This window comes from Salvelinus alpinus, chromosome 18 (assembly GCF_045679555.1).
Source record: "Salvelinus alpinus chromosome 18, SLU_Salpinus.1, whole genome shotgun sequence".
In the NCBI taxonomy this organism is placed as follows: domain Eukaryota; kingdom Metazoa; phylum Chordata; class Actinopteri; order Salmoniformes; family Salmonidae; genus Salvelinus; species Salvelinus alpinus.
This window is the reverse complement of record NC_092103.1, coordinates 25,367,082-25,381,956: the sequence shown is the minus strand read 5'-3', so window position 1 is coordinate 25,381,956 and position 14,875 is coordinate 25,367,082. Positions and strand designations below refer to the sequence as shown.

The window sequence follows — 14,875 nt, the reverse complement described above, 5'->3', positions numbered from 1 at the left end:
TAATTATAAAATGTGCATCTGCATTACAAGATTGTTCTCAGAAGCATTGAATACATGGATTTGAAAATAAGAAAATATAAGGAATATGATTGGAATGTGAAGCATGTATATCAAACTTTAGGATAGCATTACAAACCTAAAACCCTTTATTAGTATGTCTTCCGGTCATGATTGTTGTCACTCCTGAACTGTTGTTTGCTCATGGTGTTTTAACATTTGATGATACATACAGTATATGAAGGAGATATTGTGATACTGTTTGTCTTCAAACCCAACAAGTGGCTGTGTCTTTCCTTGTTTAACTGGGGTTTGGGAAATCCCCAAGAATCTACCTGCAATTGTGTGCATTGTCAGTTGGCATATTGACAGTGGTGGAAAAAGTTTCATACTTGAAAGTGAACGACTCAAGTAAAAGTGAAAGTCACCCAGCAAAATACTACTAGAGTAAAAGTCTAAAAGTATTTGGTTTTAAATAGACTTAAGTATCAAAAGTAAATGTGATTGCTAAAATATACTTAAGTATCAAAAGTCCTAGTTAAAGTATTAATAATTTCTAATTCTTTATATTAAGCAAACCAGACAGCACAATGTTCTTGTTTTTTTAATTTACAGAAAGCCAGGGGCACACTCCAACACTTAGACATAATTTACAAACAAAGCATTTTTGTTTAGTGGGTCTGCCAGATTAGAGGTAGTAGGGATGACCTGGGATGTTCCCTTGATAAGTGTGTGAACTTGACCAGTTCCCTGTACTGCTAAGCATTCAAAATGTAATGAGTACTTTTGGGTGTCAGGGAAAATGTATGGAGTAAAAAGTACATTATTTTCTTTAGGAATGTAGTGAAGTAAAAGTTGTCCAAAATATAAATAGTAAAGTACAGATATCTCAAAAAAACTACTTAAGTTGTACTTTAAGGTATTTTTACACCACTGCATATTGATGGAGAAACTTGAACGTTCATGTGAATTGATAACATGTGCCTCAGACAGTGTGTGTGATATTGTGACACTGTTTGTCTTCAAACACAACAGGTGGCAGTCTTTCCTTGTTTAACTGGGGTTTTGCAAATATCCTCAACAAATCTCACAACAGAGTTGACTTACTTTTTGGCATAGTGCATTCAGTTTTCATATTGAGGAAGAAACTTGAACGTTCATGTGATTTGATAACAGGTGACTCAGTCCTTAAGTGTGTGTGTGTGTGTGTGTGTGTGTATGCGTGTGTCTTGTAAATTCAGTCAATGCTTTGTATTCACACTACAATGCCTACCCAGGCCTTGCTAAGGCCTGCATATAAGATCATCTGCACAGTGACTTTGTGTACAGGTACATGCTTATGTACAGTATCAGTGTTGTTACAGGTATACAATTACTGAAGATGCTGGGAGACAGAATAGACCGACACATTTCCGTCTTTTGAAATATAACCCCCAAATGGTATTGCTAACCAGTGCGACTGGTAAAGTAACTACTAAGTTTTATGAAGTAGCAGGTTGATGCTGCAGTGCCACAAATATTTTAACTAATACATGTATCGTCATCGTTTTTATGACCAGGTATTTAATTTGGTTTAGTCAGTGCAATTGAGTTTCATAGACCATAATTATCTGTACCTTCCTCTCAAAGCTCGGAACAGATAATTATGGTTATTGGAAATGCTGTGCACATAACATTTTTACAGTGAGACTATTTTTTCTTTTGACAACATGCCACTGTTGAGCAATTCAGTAAACAAGATAGATGGGATTATGGTTGTTGTTAAATTATGTAACCACCAGTATTTAACTGGTTCTGCATGAGAGCGTCTGCAAAAAATTCTAAATGTTCACCCGAACAACACAAATCACCCACACCTTACCAAAATATAAATAGTAAAGTACAAATATCCCCAAAAAACTACTTAAGTTGTACTTTAAGGTATTTTTACACCACTGCATATTGATGGAGAAACTTGAACGTTCATGTGAATTGATAACATGTGCCTCAGACAGTGTGTGTGTGATATTGTGACACTGTTTGTCTTCAAACACAACAGGTGGCAGTCTTTCCTTGTTTAACTGGGGTTTTGCAGATATCCTCAACAAATCTCACAACAGAGTTGACTTACTTTTTGGCATAGTGCATTCAGTTTTCATATTGAGAGAGAAACTTGAACGTTCATGTGATTTGATAACAGGTGACTCAGTCCTTAAGTGTGTGTGTGTATGCGTGTGCGTGTGTCTTGTAAATTCAGTCAATGCTTTGTATTCACAAACATAAGCTCCACCCATCATTGAGTGCAAAACAACAGGGAAGGTAGGCACGCAATCAAATCAATGGCTGGGATTGTAGACAAGGGCATTGCACTGTCGACAATGTTCATTTTTAAAGGCAATAGTCCTGAAGTCCTCGCAGATCGCATTCACGGTAAATGCCGCGGATTTCAGCTCCAGCGTGAATTACCTTTAAAAGTAAAGTGCAATGCTTGTTTGACATTTGTTTGACATTATGCTGCATTGTTAGGAGCTAGTAACATAAGCTGCACCCGCTATAACATCTGCTAAACTGTGTACCCGACCAATAAACTTTGATTTGATTTAGACAATGCCTCACTATGTCAGACAAAACACAACAAACAGGAGAAAGGTGGATTAATTACAATCCTGATGACAAGATGATTGCTTCTATCTTATGAGTGTCAGCTGACTTGTTTTTAGTGTTTTTTTTAGGACTATTCTTTCTTGATTCTCTCCCTCTTCAGTCAGGGATAACTTGTGTTTATGGCTATAGCAGCCTGTTAAAGGCGTATTCTTCTGTGATAGCTATTGCTTCCGTGGGCTTCCGTGCAATTATACATTTCCAGTAAAATAAGCCCTGTGGAGTTACACATCTGACAAAACAAGCTCCGGTCCAAAGTCAACAGAACGGTGCTGTAGTACACACATCAACGTGTTTCTGAGGAATATAGGTGGCATCGGGTTTCTCTTCCTGGTATTTCATATTTGTGTTCCAACCACAAACAATACATTCTCGCTGATCGTTCTGAAGTTCCACTTTGCTTAAGGTTTTGACTATGCATAATGAGTTGATATAATTGTTAGATTATGCCATGTTTGTACAATACTACAGTTGAAGTCGGAAGTTTACATAAGTTGGTGTCATTAAAACTCGTTTTTCAACCACTCCACAAATTTCTTGTTAACAAACTATAGTTTTGGCAAGTCAGTTAGGACATCTACTTTGTGCATGACACAAGTAATTTTTCCAACAATTGTTTACAGACAGATTATTTCACTTATAATTCACTGTATCACAATTCCAGTGGGTCAGAAGTTTACATACACTAAGTTGACTGTGCCTTTAAACAGCTTGGAAAATTCCAGAAAATTATGTCATAGCTTTAGAAGCTTCTGATAGGCTAATTGACATAATTTGAGTCTATTGGAGGTGTACCTGTGGATGTATTTCAAGGCCTACCTTCAAACTCAGTGCCTCTTTGCTTGACATCATGGAAAAATCAAAAGAAATCAGCCAAGACCTCAGAAAAAAAATTGTGGACCACAAGTCTGGTTCATCCTTGGGAGCAATTTCCAAGCACCTGAAGGTACCATGTTCATCTGTACAAACAATAGTACGCAAGTATAAACACCATGGGACCACGCAGCTGTCATACCGCTCAGGAAGGAGACACGTTCTGTCTCCTAGAGATTAATGTACTTTGGTGCGAAAAGTGCAAATCAATCCCAGACCAACAGCAAAGGACCTTGTGAAGATGCTGGAGGAAACAGGTACAAAAGTATCTATATCCACAGTAAAACGAGTCCTAAAAGGCCGCCCAGCATGAAAGAGGCCACTGTTCCAAAACCGCCATTAAAAAGCCAGACTACGGTTTGAAACTGCACATGGGGACAAAGATCGTACTTTTTGGAGAAATGTTCTCTGGTCTGATGAAACAGAAATAGAACTGTTTGGCCATAATGACCATCGTTATGTTTGGAGGAAAAAGGGGGAGGCTTGCAAGCCGAAGCACACCATCCCAACCGTGAAGCACGGGGGTGGCAGCATCATGTTGTGTGGGTGCTTTGCTGCAGGAGGAACTGGTGCACTTCACAAAATAGATGGCGTCATGAGGCAGGAAAATTATGTGGATATATTGAAGCAACATCTCAAGACATCAGTCAGGAAGTTATAGCTTGGTCGCAAATGGACAATGACCACAAGCATACTTCCAAAGTTGTGGCAAAATGGTTTAAGGACAATAAGTCAAGGCTTTGGAGTGGCCATCACAAAGCCCTGACCTCAAACCCATAAAATATTTGTGGGCAGAACTGAAAAAGCTCTGTCAGGAGGAATGGGCCAAAATTCACCCATCTTTTTGTGGGAAGCTTGTGGAAGGCTACCCAAAATGTTTGACCCAAGTTAAACAATTTAAAGGCAATGCTACCAAATACTAATTGAGTGTATGTAAACTTCTGACACACTGGAAATGTGATGATTAAAAAAAAAACTGAAATAAATCATTCTCTCTAGTATTATTCTGACATTTCACATTCTTAAAATAAAGTGGTGATCCTCACTGACCTAAGACAGGGAATTTTTACGAGGATTAAATGTCGGGAATTGTGAAAAACTGAGTTGAAATGTATTTGGCTAAGGTGTATGTAAACTTTCGACTTCAACTGTATGTAAATATTAGGAGGAAATTATAGACAATTCTGGAGTCATTCGATAAAACATCTGTATATTTATTGTGTGATTTGTAAACTTGAAAAGGATTAAAATAATCCAACATTACTCGTGGTAAAATAAGAATAGAAAGAAAATATGACATTTACAAACATATTGTCACGCCGTTTTATTTCTCTATTTGGTTAGGTCAGGGTGTGATTTGGGGATTTGGGATATGTTGTTTGTTTCTATGTTTTGGCCGGATATGGTTCTCAATCAGGGACAGCTGTCCATCGTTGTCTCTGATTGGGAATCATAATTAGGCAGCCTTTTTTCCTTTGTATTTTGTGGGTAGTTATCTTTGTTAGTGGCACTATAGCCCTAGTAAGCTTCATGGTCCGTTTCTTTGTTTCTTGTTTTGTTGGCGACATTTACATAAATAAAGGAAAATGTACGATCACCACGCTGCACCTTGGTCCAGTCATTTCTACCCTGACGACGGCCGTGACACATATATATATATATATAAAAAAACATTCACAAATTCAGAATAAAGTGTATCTTTTATATTTTTATATAATTGTTTCTCCTCAAAAACAGCGGGTAGCCTTGTGGTTAGAGCGTTGGATTAGTAACCAAAAGGTTGCAAGATCGAATCCCTGAGCTGACAAGGTAGAAATCTGTTGTTCTGCCACTGAACAAGGCAGTTAACCCACTGTTCCTAGGCCGTCATTGAAAATAAGAATTTGTGGCATAACAACAAGAATGACTGGCATAACAACAACTCTCAACAATTCTTTAAAGAAATTGTAGAAGTCACAATTCTCAACAAAATTACAATTAGAACTCAATAAAATGTCCCTTTGCTGTCTGGGTAGTAAACTTCTATAATTAGTTTCAAGCTTTTTTACTGTCATTATCAGGCTACATCATTTTTTTGATGCTACAAACCGCTGAGATGAAGGAGAAAAAAAACGTTTCACTCCAGTGCACAATAAATTGTTAGCAAGCTTCAAATGATAAAAATACCGAAGATTAAAAGACTAAATTCATATTCTGAAAGTACTTAAAAAGTTAGTCAACAGTAGTGCTACATGTCTCTTGATTTTGAACAGTACTGAGGGCTTTTTAATTGTCCAATGACAGTGTTGACATGTAACAGCTTTTCGTCCAGAGTGCATCATATTTTATATTAATTAGCAGGTTGTTGTCCTGCTGTTCCATTCTGTTCATGAGGAGCTTGAGATGAGCCTCTTTAACTTCATTAACTCCTCAGGTGTCAGTGGCACCAGAGAGGGAAATGAGGGGTTCACCATCAGAGCCATATAAGGTTTCTCCACCCTTCCCAGTGATGTGCCTGGACAATAGCCCGGGGATGTGTGGCCTACACTATCCTGCTCCAGAGCCTGGCTGCTGGGGTGGATCTTTAAGGGGATTGGCTGGGCTCTATCCCATAGATCCTGGGGGTACATGAGTTTTGGGTGGTAGGGCCTCCTGGTGTCCTCCCGGGGATCCAATTTCCAGCTGTCCGGGTTACGGACGATGCTCCCTGATGGCTGAGGCTTGTAGCTGGAGAACTGGTAGGGCGCCATGGGGCGGCAGTGCCTGGTACTAGGGGAGGTGGTGGTGGTGGGCCTAGGCAGGTTCCTGTGCCTCTCCAGACTCCTCTCTCTCAGATCCCCAGAACCCCTGTCCTGGTCTTTGTGATGGTTGTGGAAGACCTGGTCAGCATGGGTAGCAATGGTGGGAGAGGTGTCAGACCAGGCCTGTGCCCTTTCCCTCTCCCTGGGCTCTGAGCCTGGGGTCTGGCCCATGGTTGGACCCTGCAGTGATAGATCCCCAGGCTGGGTGCCAGCAGGCCCACACAGCAGAACTCCTTTTACCCAGTCATGGAGCATCGCCAGCGGGATCTGCATCTCCATCCTTCCCTCTGTCCCTCTGGGGGTACTGCGCAGAGCATGACTATCATTGAGAGGCCCTGGACTGTGCTTGGGGCTTTCCCCTCTCCACTCCCCCCTGGGCCAATCTGGGCACTCTCTCTTCTGGAGTTTGGGGACGTGAACCATGGAGGGGGCACTATCCATGCAACTCTGCAGCGGAGAGGGGACGGGGGACTCTTTCTTCATGCATGGGCTGGAGGCTGAGGTCGGGCTGCGGGAGGAACCGCCAGAGGAGGAGGAAGTGAGGTTGATGACGTAGTCGTCTCTGGTCGCCAAGGGGTAGAGGTGGGTTTTCCCCAGGGGCACCTCCCCCTCCGGCGTCTCACAGCCCTCATCTTTAACCAGCCCCTTGGCGGGGTACAGAGGTGAGACCGTATTCAAGAACCTTGGGGAGATGTTGGAGGGAGGAGGGGCGAAGGATGAAGCAGGGTGACCGCCTGACTCCTGACCAGCCTTCTTGTGACTGAGGTTGAGTGGCTCAGTCCAGCCTGAGGAGTCCTTGTACTGGTTGGCCAGGAAGCGTAGGCGCTCCAGAGGCTGCTTGGCCCTCTCTGTCTGTCCTTGAGGGGAGGGGAGGCTGCTGGGGTGGCTGCTGGGGGTCAGAGGTGGGTGGACATAGGGGAGCAGATCTGGGTGGACGGGGTGGACGGGGTGGTGGTAGTACTGACGGTAGTGCACAGGCATAGGGATGATCCTCACTCTGGAGTCTGTCAGAAAGTTATGGGGGTTCTGAGAGAACAGAACAACAATGAGTTAGTCAATTAATTTAAATGTGGGTGCGTGTGTCTTTGTGTCTTCATCGGTGTATTAGTGCTTGTCACTGTGTGTGCGTACATTCTAGTGTGCGTGTGTGTGTGTATGTTTGCTTGTTAGTGTACAGTACCTGGTGCAGGGATGTCTGTAGAGCTCCGTACGTCATGCTACGCTTGGCTGTCCTGGGGCACTCGTCCTGCTCACTGAGCCTACTGTAATGTAAACGCTTCTGCTGGCATTGTGGCAGTACCTCCATGTAGTCTTCTCCTCTTACATGACACTCATATGGCAGAAGCAGCCTAAGGCAACATAAAGAACATTTATAGATTCTGAACCGATTTACACATACACTTAATGTACTTGCATTATCTGTGCCAAAGTCATGCAAAGATATGCAAGCATCCACCGTTATGCGCAATTACACAGGTATATGCAAACAAACACTCCAGCACACACGCGAGCACAGATACGCTTGTATAATTAGTTTGCTCTGACTTACTTCTCGTAGTGTCTACGGGTGCAGGTGGCTGCACTGGTACTTCTGGGGTTTCCTCCCAGGGTGTTGTATACTTGCTTCCACATCTGCTGGGCCGTCACCTGGGAAAGATTCAGGATTATTTTAACACCATTGTATACTGTATGTAACATAGACATACATGAAATGTGATGCCTTACATTACAAGTTTTAACAACATCCTAACAGGTATAATAAATCATCTAACCACATGCACAGATGTATAATAGACTAGTTTAATAATACGCTTCTTTCTCTAGTCAATATCATTAATAGTTGCTGTTGTATCTCTTGATGAAGAGTGGTTTGACTCTTATCCCTCCAAAGTTGTCAAGGAGAGATCATGTTGCATCAAAACCTTGATAGGAATGCCAGTCTAGCAGCCTGTCAATGTAGCAGCTACCAGTGCTATAAACCATACTGCCTATCTGTATCATATGACACTAGTAATATCTCCCTGCCACTGCTACAGTCATTTGAGATTGTTTCTTTAAGCAAATAAAAGCAGTAACTTCCGTGAGAAAGAAATGGATCTTTGACACAGACACAAATGGTTGGTATACCTCAGTTTACTAAATAAATATATATTACATTTCCTGCTCAGACATAAGGCTATGGGTGCTATTTAAGTGACAGGAGGATAGTTTACTTTAAATACAAATTAACATGATTTTCTGTTGAATCTGTGATTTGACTTGAAATATGAATTGTTCACAGCTATTTTAATCAGAAACCAAGAGTGCACAAAACAATCTCACTTAAACATAAATATTAGAAATGTTATTGTTATTTTACCTGGTGGTAGCCACCCAAGCTTTTCACAGTCTTGTACATCATGAACAGACCGACTAGAAATATAGAAACAATAAACAAAATATCAGCTGTACATCCAGTCTGAGAGATCTCAACAATTACTGTGTATGCGCGTGCAAGCACTGTATGTGTGTGCATGCTTGCCTGTGTGTGTGTGTGTGTGTGTGTGTGTGTGTGTGTGTGTGTGTGTGTGTGTGTGTGTGTGTGTGTGTGTGTGTGTGTGTGTGTGTGTGTGTGTGTGTGTGTGTGTGTGTGTGTGTGTGTGTGTGTGTGTGTGTGTGTGTGTGTGTGCGCATGCAAGCGTGCATGTGCATTTCTCTCTGCAGTACAGTATACTCACTCTGTTTGAAGCCCAGGTGTGGTATTTTCTCTATGGGTGTATTTCTCTTCTTCATGTACAGATGGAGGTCTTTGAGAAAGGTCTCCTCTTCCATCTCTTCGCCCTGTTCTGAGGGTCTCTCATCCTGGTTCTTTCCATGGGCCATTTTTTTCTGCCTGAGAACAAACACACAATACACCCACAACATTACCACAATGTTTACACAACATACTGAAGAAGACAACAGCATCATGTGGTTCATTCATCATTGACATTCATAGTTTAAAAAAGGTATAGTAGCCTAACAGTATTTTACACAATAATCTCTCACACATCAACAACATACTGTACAGTATTTACAATGCACATTCAACATTTTGACTGAGGCTTCCCTACAAATCAAACAATGAGTTTGACTGATGAACCGACAAATAAAACCACTTTGACTACTGTACGCATTTCAACCCGTCTTCAATTGCCAACAGTTGATTTACAGTAACCGTGTTCCAAAATAGAACTGATGATAACTAAATATCACCACAACCTGTTCTCAACGCAATGTGTGACTGATCACGGTTAAACATGCCTATGTGTTTGGCCACTGATCCATCTCAACCATGTGTTTGTCCCTGTCAACACCCAGGCTGTCACAATTGGCAAACTGTTCTGTTTTGTGTTCTATTGGAGAGGACAGATCAATCATATACCTGGGCTGCATTCAGTGAGGTGATGCGTTCACAACATTACAGATAGAAATGCAACATAAAAACCCAATATTATCCCCTATTCTGCTAAATGGATAATCATGTTATACACAATACTTGTTCATCTGAATGTTGTGTAACATTTCACCCTTCTAAAACGACCATTTGATAAATGACATATGTGCCCTGCCGAGCTATGAGATTGGAGAGTGGAGGAGAGTCAGAGACGGAATATGGCACACTCTCACATCTGTGTGCCACTTTATTACTCAACATTTAATTGAGATACAATATATAGTGCAGAATCTGTATCTTAAATATGTATCTCTTGTATCTGTCATGTTTTTCATATGCTGATCCAGACTGATGAATCAACTATAAATCTCTATGAGAGATAGGTCTCTTTTATAGATTCTGATAAGGTCCTCTTTCATTGTCTATTTCTTACATATGTGAATTAAATGTTTAAATATGTTGTTTGTTTCATTATTTCATGAACGTTTAATTCACATATTTTATGCACAAGGACCTTAAAGATCAAAATATGTCCCATTTCATCACACTGTGACCACACTGTCACAGCAATTGGTTCCTGAGGCACCCAGGTAGAGAGTAAGCATCTAGACTGACACAATCGCCTGTTTGTTGACATACAGCGCATTTGGAAAGTATTCAGACCTCTCAACTTTTTCCACATTTTGTTACATTACAGCATTATTCTAAAATTCATAAAATTGTTTTATTCCCCCTCAATCTACACACAATACCCCATAATGACAAATCAAAAACAGGTTTTTTAGAAATGTTTGCAAATTTATATATATATATATATATATATATATATATATATATATAAATACCTTATTTACACAAGTATTCAGACCCTTCGTTATGAGACTTTGAGCTCATAACGAGCTGATGATGAAAATTGAGCTCAGGTGCATCCTGTTTCCATTGATCATCCTTGAGATGTTTCTATAACTTTATTGGAGTCCACCTGTGGTAAATTTAATTGATTGGACATTCGGAAAGGCACACACCTGTCTATATAAGCTCCCACAGTTGACAGTGCATGTCAGAGCAAAAACCAAGCCATGAGGTTGAAGGAATTGTCCGTAGAGCTCTGAGACAGTATTGTGTCGAGGCACAGATCTGGGAGAAGGGTACCAAAACATTTCTGCAGCATTGAAGGTCCCTAAGAACACAGTGGCCTCCATCACTCTTAAATGGAAAAAGTTTGGAACAACCAAGACTCTTCCTAGAGCTTGCCGCCTGGCCAAACTGAGCAATTGGGGGAGAAGGGGCTTGGTCAGGGAGGTGACCAAGAACCAGATGGTCAGTCTGACAGATCTCCAGAGTTCCTTTGTGGAGATGGGAGAAACTTCCAGAAGGAGAACCATCTCTGCATCACTCCACCAATCAGACCTTTATAGTAGTGGCCAGACAGAAGCCACCCCTCAGTAAAAGGCACATGACAGCCCGCATGGAGTTTACCAAAAGGTAGCTAAAGGACTCTCAGACCATGAGAAACAAGATGCTCTGATCTGAATGCCAACGCGTCACGCACAAAGGAAACCTGGCACCATCCCTACGGTAAAGCATGGGGGTGACAGCATAATGCAGTGGAAATGTTTTTCAGTGGCAGGGACTGGGAGACTGGTCAGGCTCGAGGGAAAGATGAACAAGATGAGCAAAGTACAGAGAGATCCATGATGAAAACCTGCTCCAAAGCACTCAGGACCTTAGACTGGGTCCTGTTGGAAGGTGACAACGACCCTAAGCACACAGCCAAATAACGCAGGAGTGGCTTTGCGACAAGTCTCTGAATATCCTTGAGTGGCCCAGCCAGAGCCTGAACCCGATTGAACTTCTCTTGAGAGACCTGAAAATAGCTGTGCAGCTACGCTCCCCATCCAACCTGACAGAGCTTGAAAGGATCTGCAGAGAAGAATGGGAGAAACTCCCCAAATACAGGTGTGCCAAGCTTGTAGCGTCATACCCAAGAAGACTCGAGGCTGTAATCGCTGCCAAAGGTGCTTCAACAAAGTACTGAGTAAAGGGTCTGAATACTTATCTAAATGTGATATTTCAGTTTGTAATTTCTTATACATTTACAAAGCATAATTTTTTTGCTTTGTCATTATGGGGTATTGTGTGTAGATTGTTGAGGGGGAAAAAAACATTTAATCAATTTTAGAATAAGGCTGTAACGTAACAAAATGTGGAAAAATACATTCCGAATGCACTGTACCAAAGGGTGGTATTGATTGTGACACCAGCTAGTTCAATAGTAGCAGGGCCGACCCTCGTCTTTTGGGGGCCCTAAGTGTGATTTGGTTGGGTTGGTCCCCCACCTACCAGGCAAAACATTTTAGTGCCCTCCCCCCCTCTTGAAGGAGGAAGAAACAATTCAGTTTTAAAGCAAGCTTTCTGCAATTCTACACATTTTGCCATGGGTCGGAGAGAAGTTTATCCATTTTATAAGAAATTTCCTGCAATTCTACCCATTTTGCCATGGGTTGGAGATGCATTTTGCAGTTTTAAAGCTAATTTCCTACAATTCTACACATGTTGCCAATCCTTATGCCATGTTAATGATGTATGAATGAGAGGGAATAACAAAATCAATGTGGGCCCCCTGGTGGTGCCCTGTTGGTATTTGGCCAAGATTGCTACAGGTTTAGATAGCTAGACAAACTTACCAATCCAAGCATTTCCGCTGACATGGCTAATTGAGTGACTGTCAGTAACTGACATAACAACAGAAAAACTGCTGTTTTTATAATTGCACCTTGTGTATTCTACTTTACTAACTCTCAACAGTTAATCAAGACCCCGACTGAGTTCCTACATTAAACTTTTTTTTTTTTTTTTTTTAAGTTTGTTGATCGTGGGCCCCCTAGTGCCCAGGGACCCTAAGCAACACCAACAGGCTCCTGAACAGCTTCTATTCCCAAGCCATTAGACTGCTAAATAGATAGCAAAATGGCTACATGGACCCTTCTATTTTATTGGTATTTTTGAACTGACTTTATGCACACTCTACACACTCACACACTCATGCACGCATGCACACACACACACACACACACTTAATTTGCTCACACACACACACATAACACAAACACATTCATACTGATTCTACACACGCACACACATACAATCATGAAATACACTGCTGCTACCCTGTTTATAATATATCCTGATGCCTTGTCACCTTACCCCTATACATATCTAACCCTACCACTACAGTATCCCTGCACATTGTACATATGGTATTGGCACTGACTCTGGAACTGTCCCTGTATATAGCTTACTTAGTTCATTATGTTTTTATCATTTATTTTTCTAGTGTGTTTTTGGTCCACTGGACTTTTTTTATAAAATATTTTTATAATACTACTAATATGTACTACTGCATTGTTGGGAAAGAGCAAGCAAGAAAGGCTGTACTAGTGTACGTGACAATAACAACTTCAAACTTTAAAGGAAAAAAATGCCATATGCCAATTGAATTCCATACAATTATTCAATACAGGGGATAAAAAGGGTATGACATTTAATGGAAATTTGACTCTGAATCAGACAAGAATATGGCATATACATTGGATTGGAAATACCATCAGTACCAAGAGTAGTATTAGTGGCTCCAAGATTGAACCACATCACTGCCTCCTCTCACCTATAAAGACTTGTGGATTGGGAAGAAACCAAGATGATATCAGAACCATCAACCAATCCGTAAGAAAGTAACACAAGTATTTAGTGGTGCTGCTCACCTGTGATTTCAGAGACAGAATGGAGATGGATGGGTCTCAGTCTCAGGCCTCTGCACCAGGCTACAGCGAATCCACAGGCTCTATAGATCAGGGTTTATATCTCCAGAGAGGTAGCTACAATACAGACTCAGCTCCTGTCTCTCCCGCTCTCCACAGTCAAGCCAGTATTGTCACCTCTCCCTGTCACACATAAATACTAAAACACACCTGTTATGGCACCTGAATATCATTTCGGTCCAACGCTCTCAGGGAGGTTTATACCCAGAGTGCTTCCTGCTGGGAGATGGAAGTCGGACCAGTCCAACCTGCTCGTGGCAGCGTGCCAAAGGCGTGGCATCAGAATAGTCCACATAAATAGCCAGAATATAGAAAAAATTGCTGAAAAAAGGTGTTTTGTTCGTTATTGGAAGTACACTACATGACCAAAAGTATATGGACACCTGCTCGTTAACCATTTCATTCCAAAATCATGTCCATTAATATGCATACTTTTACTTTAGTTTTTTGTCAATGCCCGTCTCCTGTGTTGATGCGTACATTGATAATTGGTGGAATGTAAACATCTTTGAGGGAAGTACACTACATGACCAAAAGTATGTGGACACCTGCTCGTTAACCATTTCATTCCAAATCATGGGCATTAATATGGAGGCGGTACCCCCTTTGCTTCTATAACAGCCTCCACTCTTCTGGAAAGGCTTTCCACTAGATGGTGGAACATTGCTGCGGGGTCTTGCTTTCATTCAGCCACAAGAGCATTAGTGAGGTTGGGCACTGATGTTAGGGCAATTAGGCCTGGCTTGCAGTCGGCGATCCAACGAATCCCAAAAATGTTCAAATGGGGTTGCGGTAAGGGCTTTGTGCAGGCCAGTCAAGTTATTCCACACCGATCTCGACAAAACATTTCTGTATAGACCTTGCTATGTGCATGGGGGCATTGGCATGCTGAAAGAGAAAAGGGCCTTCCCCAAACTGTTGCCACAAAGTTGGAAGCACAGCATCGTCTAGAATGTCATTGTATGCTCTAGCGTTAAGATTTCCCTTCATTGGTACTAAGGGGCCTAGACCGAACCATGAAAACCAGCCCCAGACCATTGTTCCTCCTCCACCAAACTTTACAGTTGGCACTATGCATTGGTGCAGGTAGCGTTCTCCTGGCATCTGCCAAACCCAGATTCATCCGTCAGACTGCTAGATGGTGAAGGGTGATTCATCACTCCAGAGAACGCGTTTCCACTGCTCCAGAGTCCAATGGCGGCGAGCTTAACACCACTCCAGCCGACATTTAGCGTTGCGCATGGTGATCTTAGGCTTGTGTGTGGCTGCTCAGCCATGGAAACCCATTTCATGAAGCTCCCGACGAACAATTCTTGTGCTGACATTGCTTCCAGCGGCAGTTTGGAACT

At 41.7% G+C, this 14,875-nt stretch overlaps 1 protein-coding gene across 1 annotated transcript; it reads right to left on the bottom strand.

Moving 5' to 3' along the window:
* Nucleotides 1-4,703: 4,703 nt before the first annotated feature.
* LOC139544055 (AT-rich interactive domain-containing protein 5B-like) lies at nucleotides 4,704-13,694 on the bottom strand. The gene is made up of 6 exons (XM_071350755.1): nucleotides 13,470-13,694; nucleotides 9,008-9,162; nucleotides 8,650-8,702; nucleotides 7,840-7,937; nucleotides 7,471-7,639; nucleotides 4,704-7,316 (listed from the first exon to the last, which is right to left on the bottom strand). Exons 2-6 carry the CDS (start codon nucleotides 9,150-9,152, stop codon nucleotides 5,877-5,879), a joined length of 1,905 nt encoding a protein of 634 aa, XP_071206856.1. The 5' UTR covers nucleotides 9,153-9,162; nucleotides 13,470-13,694; the 3' UTR covers nucleotides 4,704-5,876.
* Nucleotides 13,695-14,875: the final 1,181 nt, after the last annotated feature.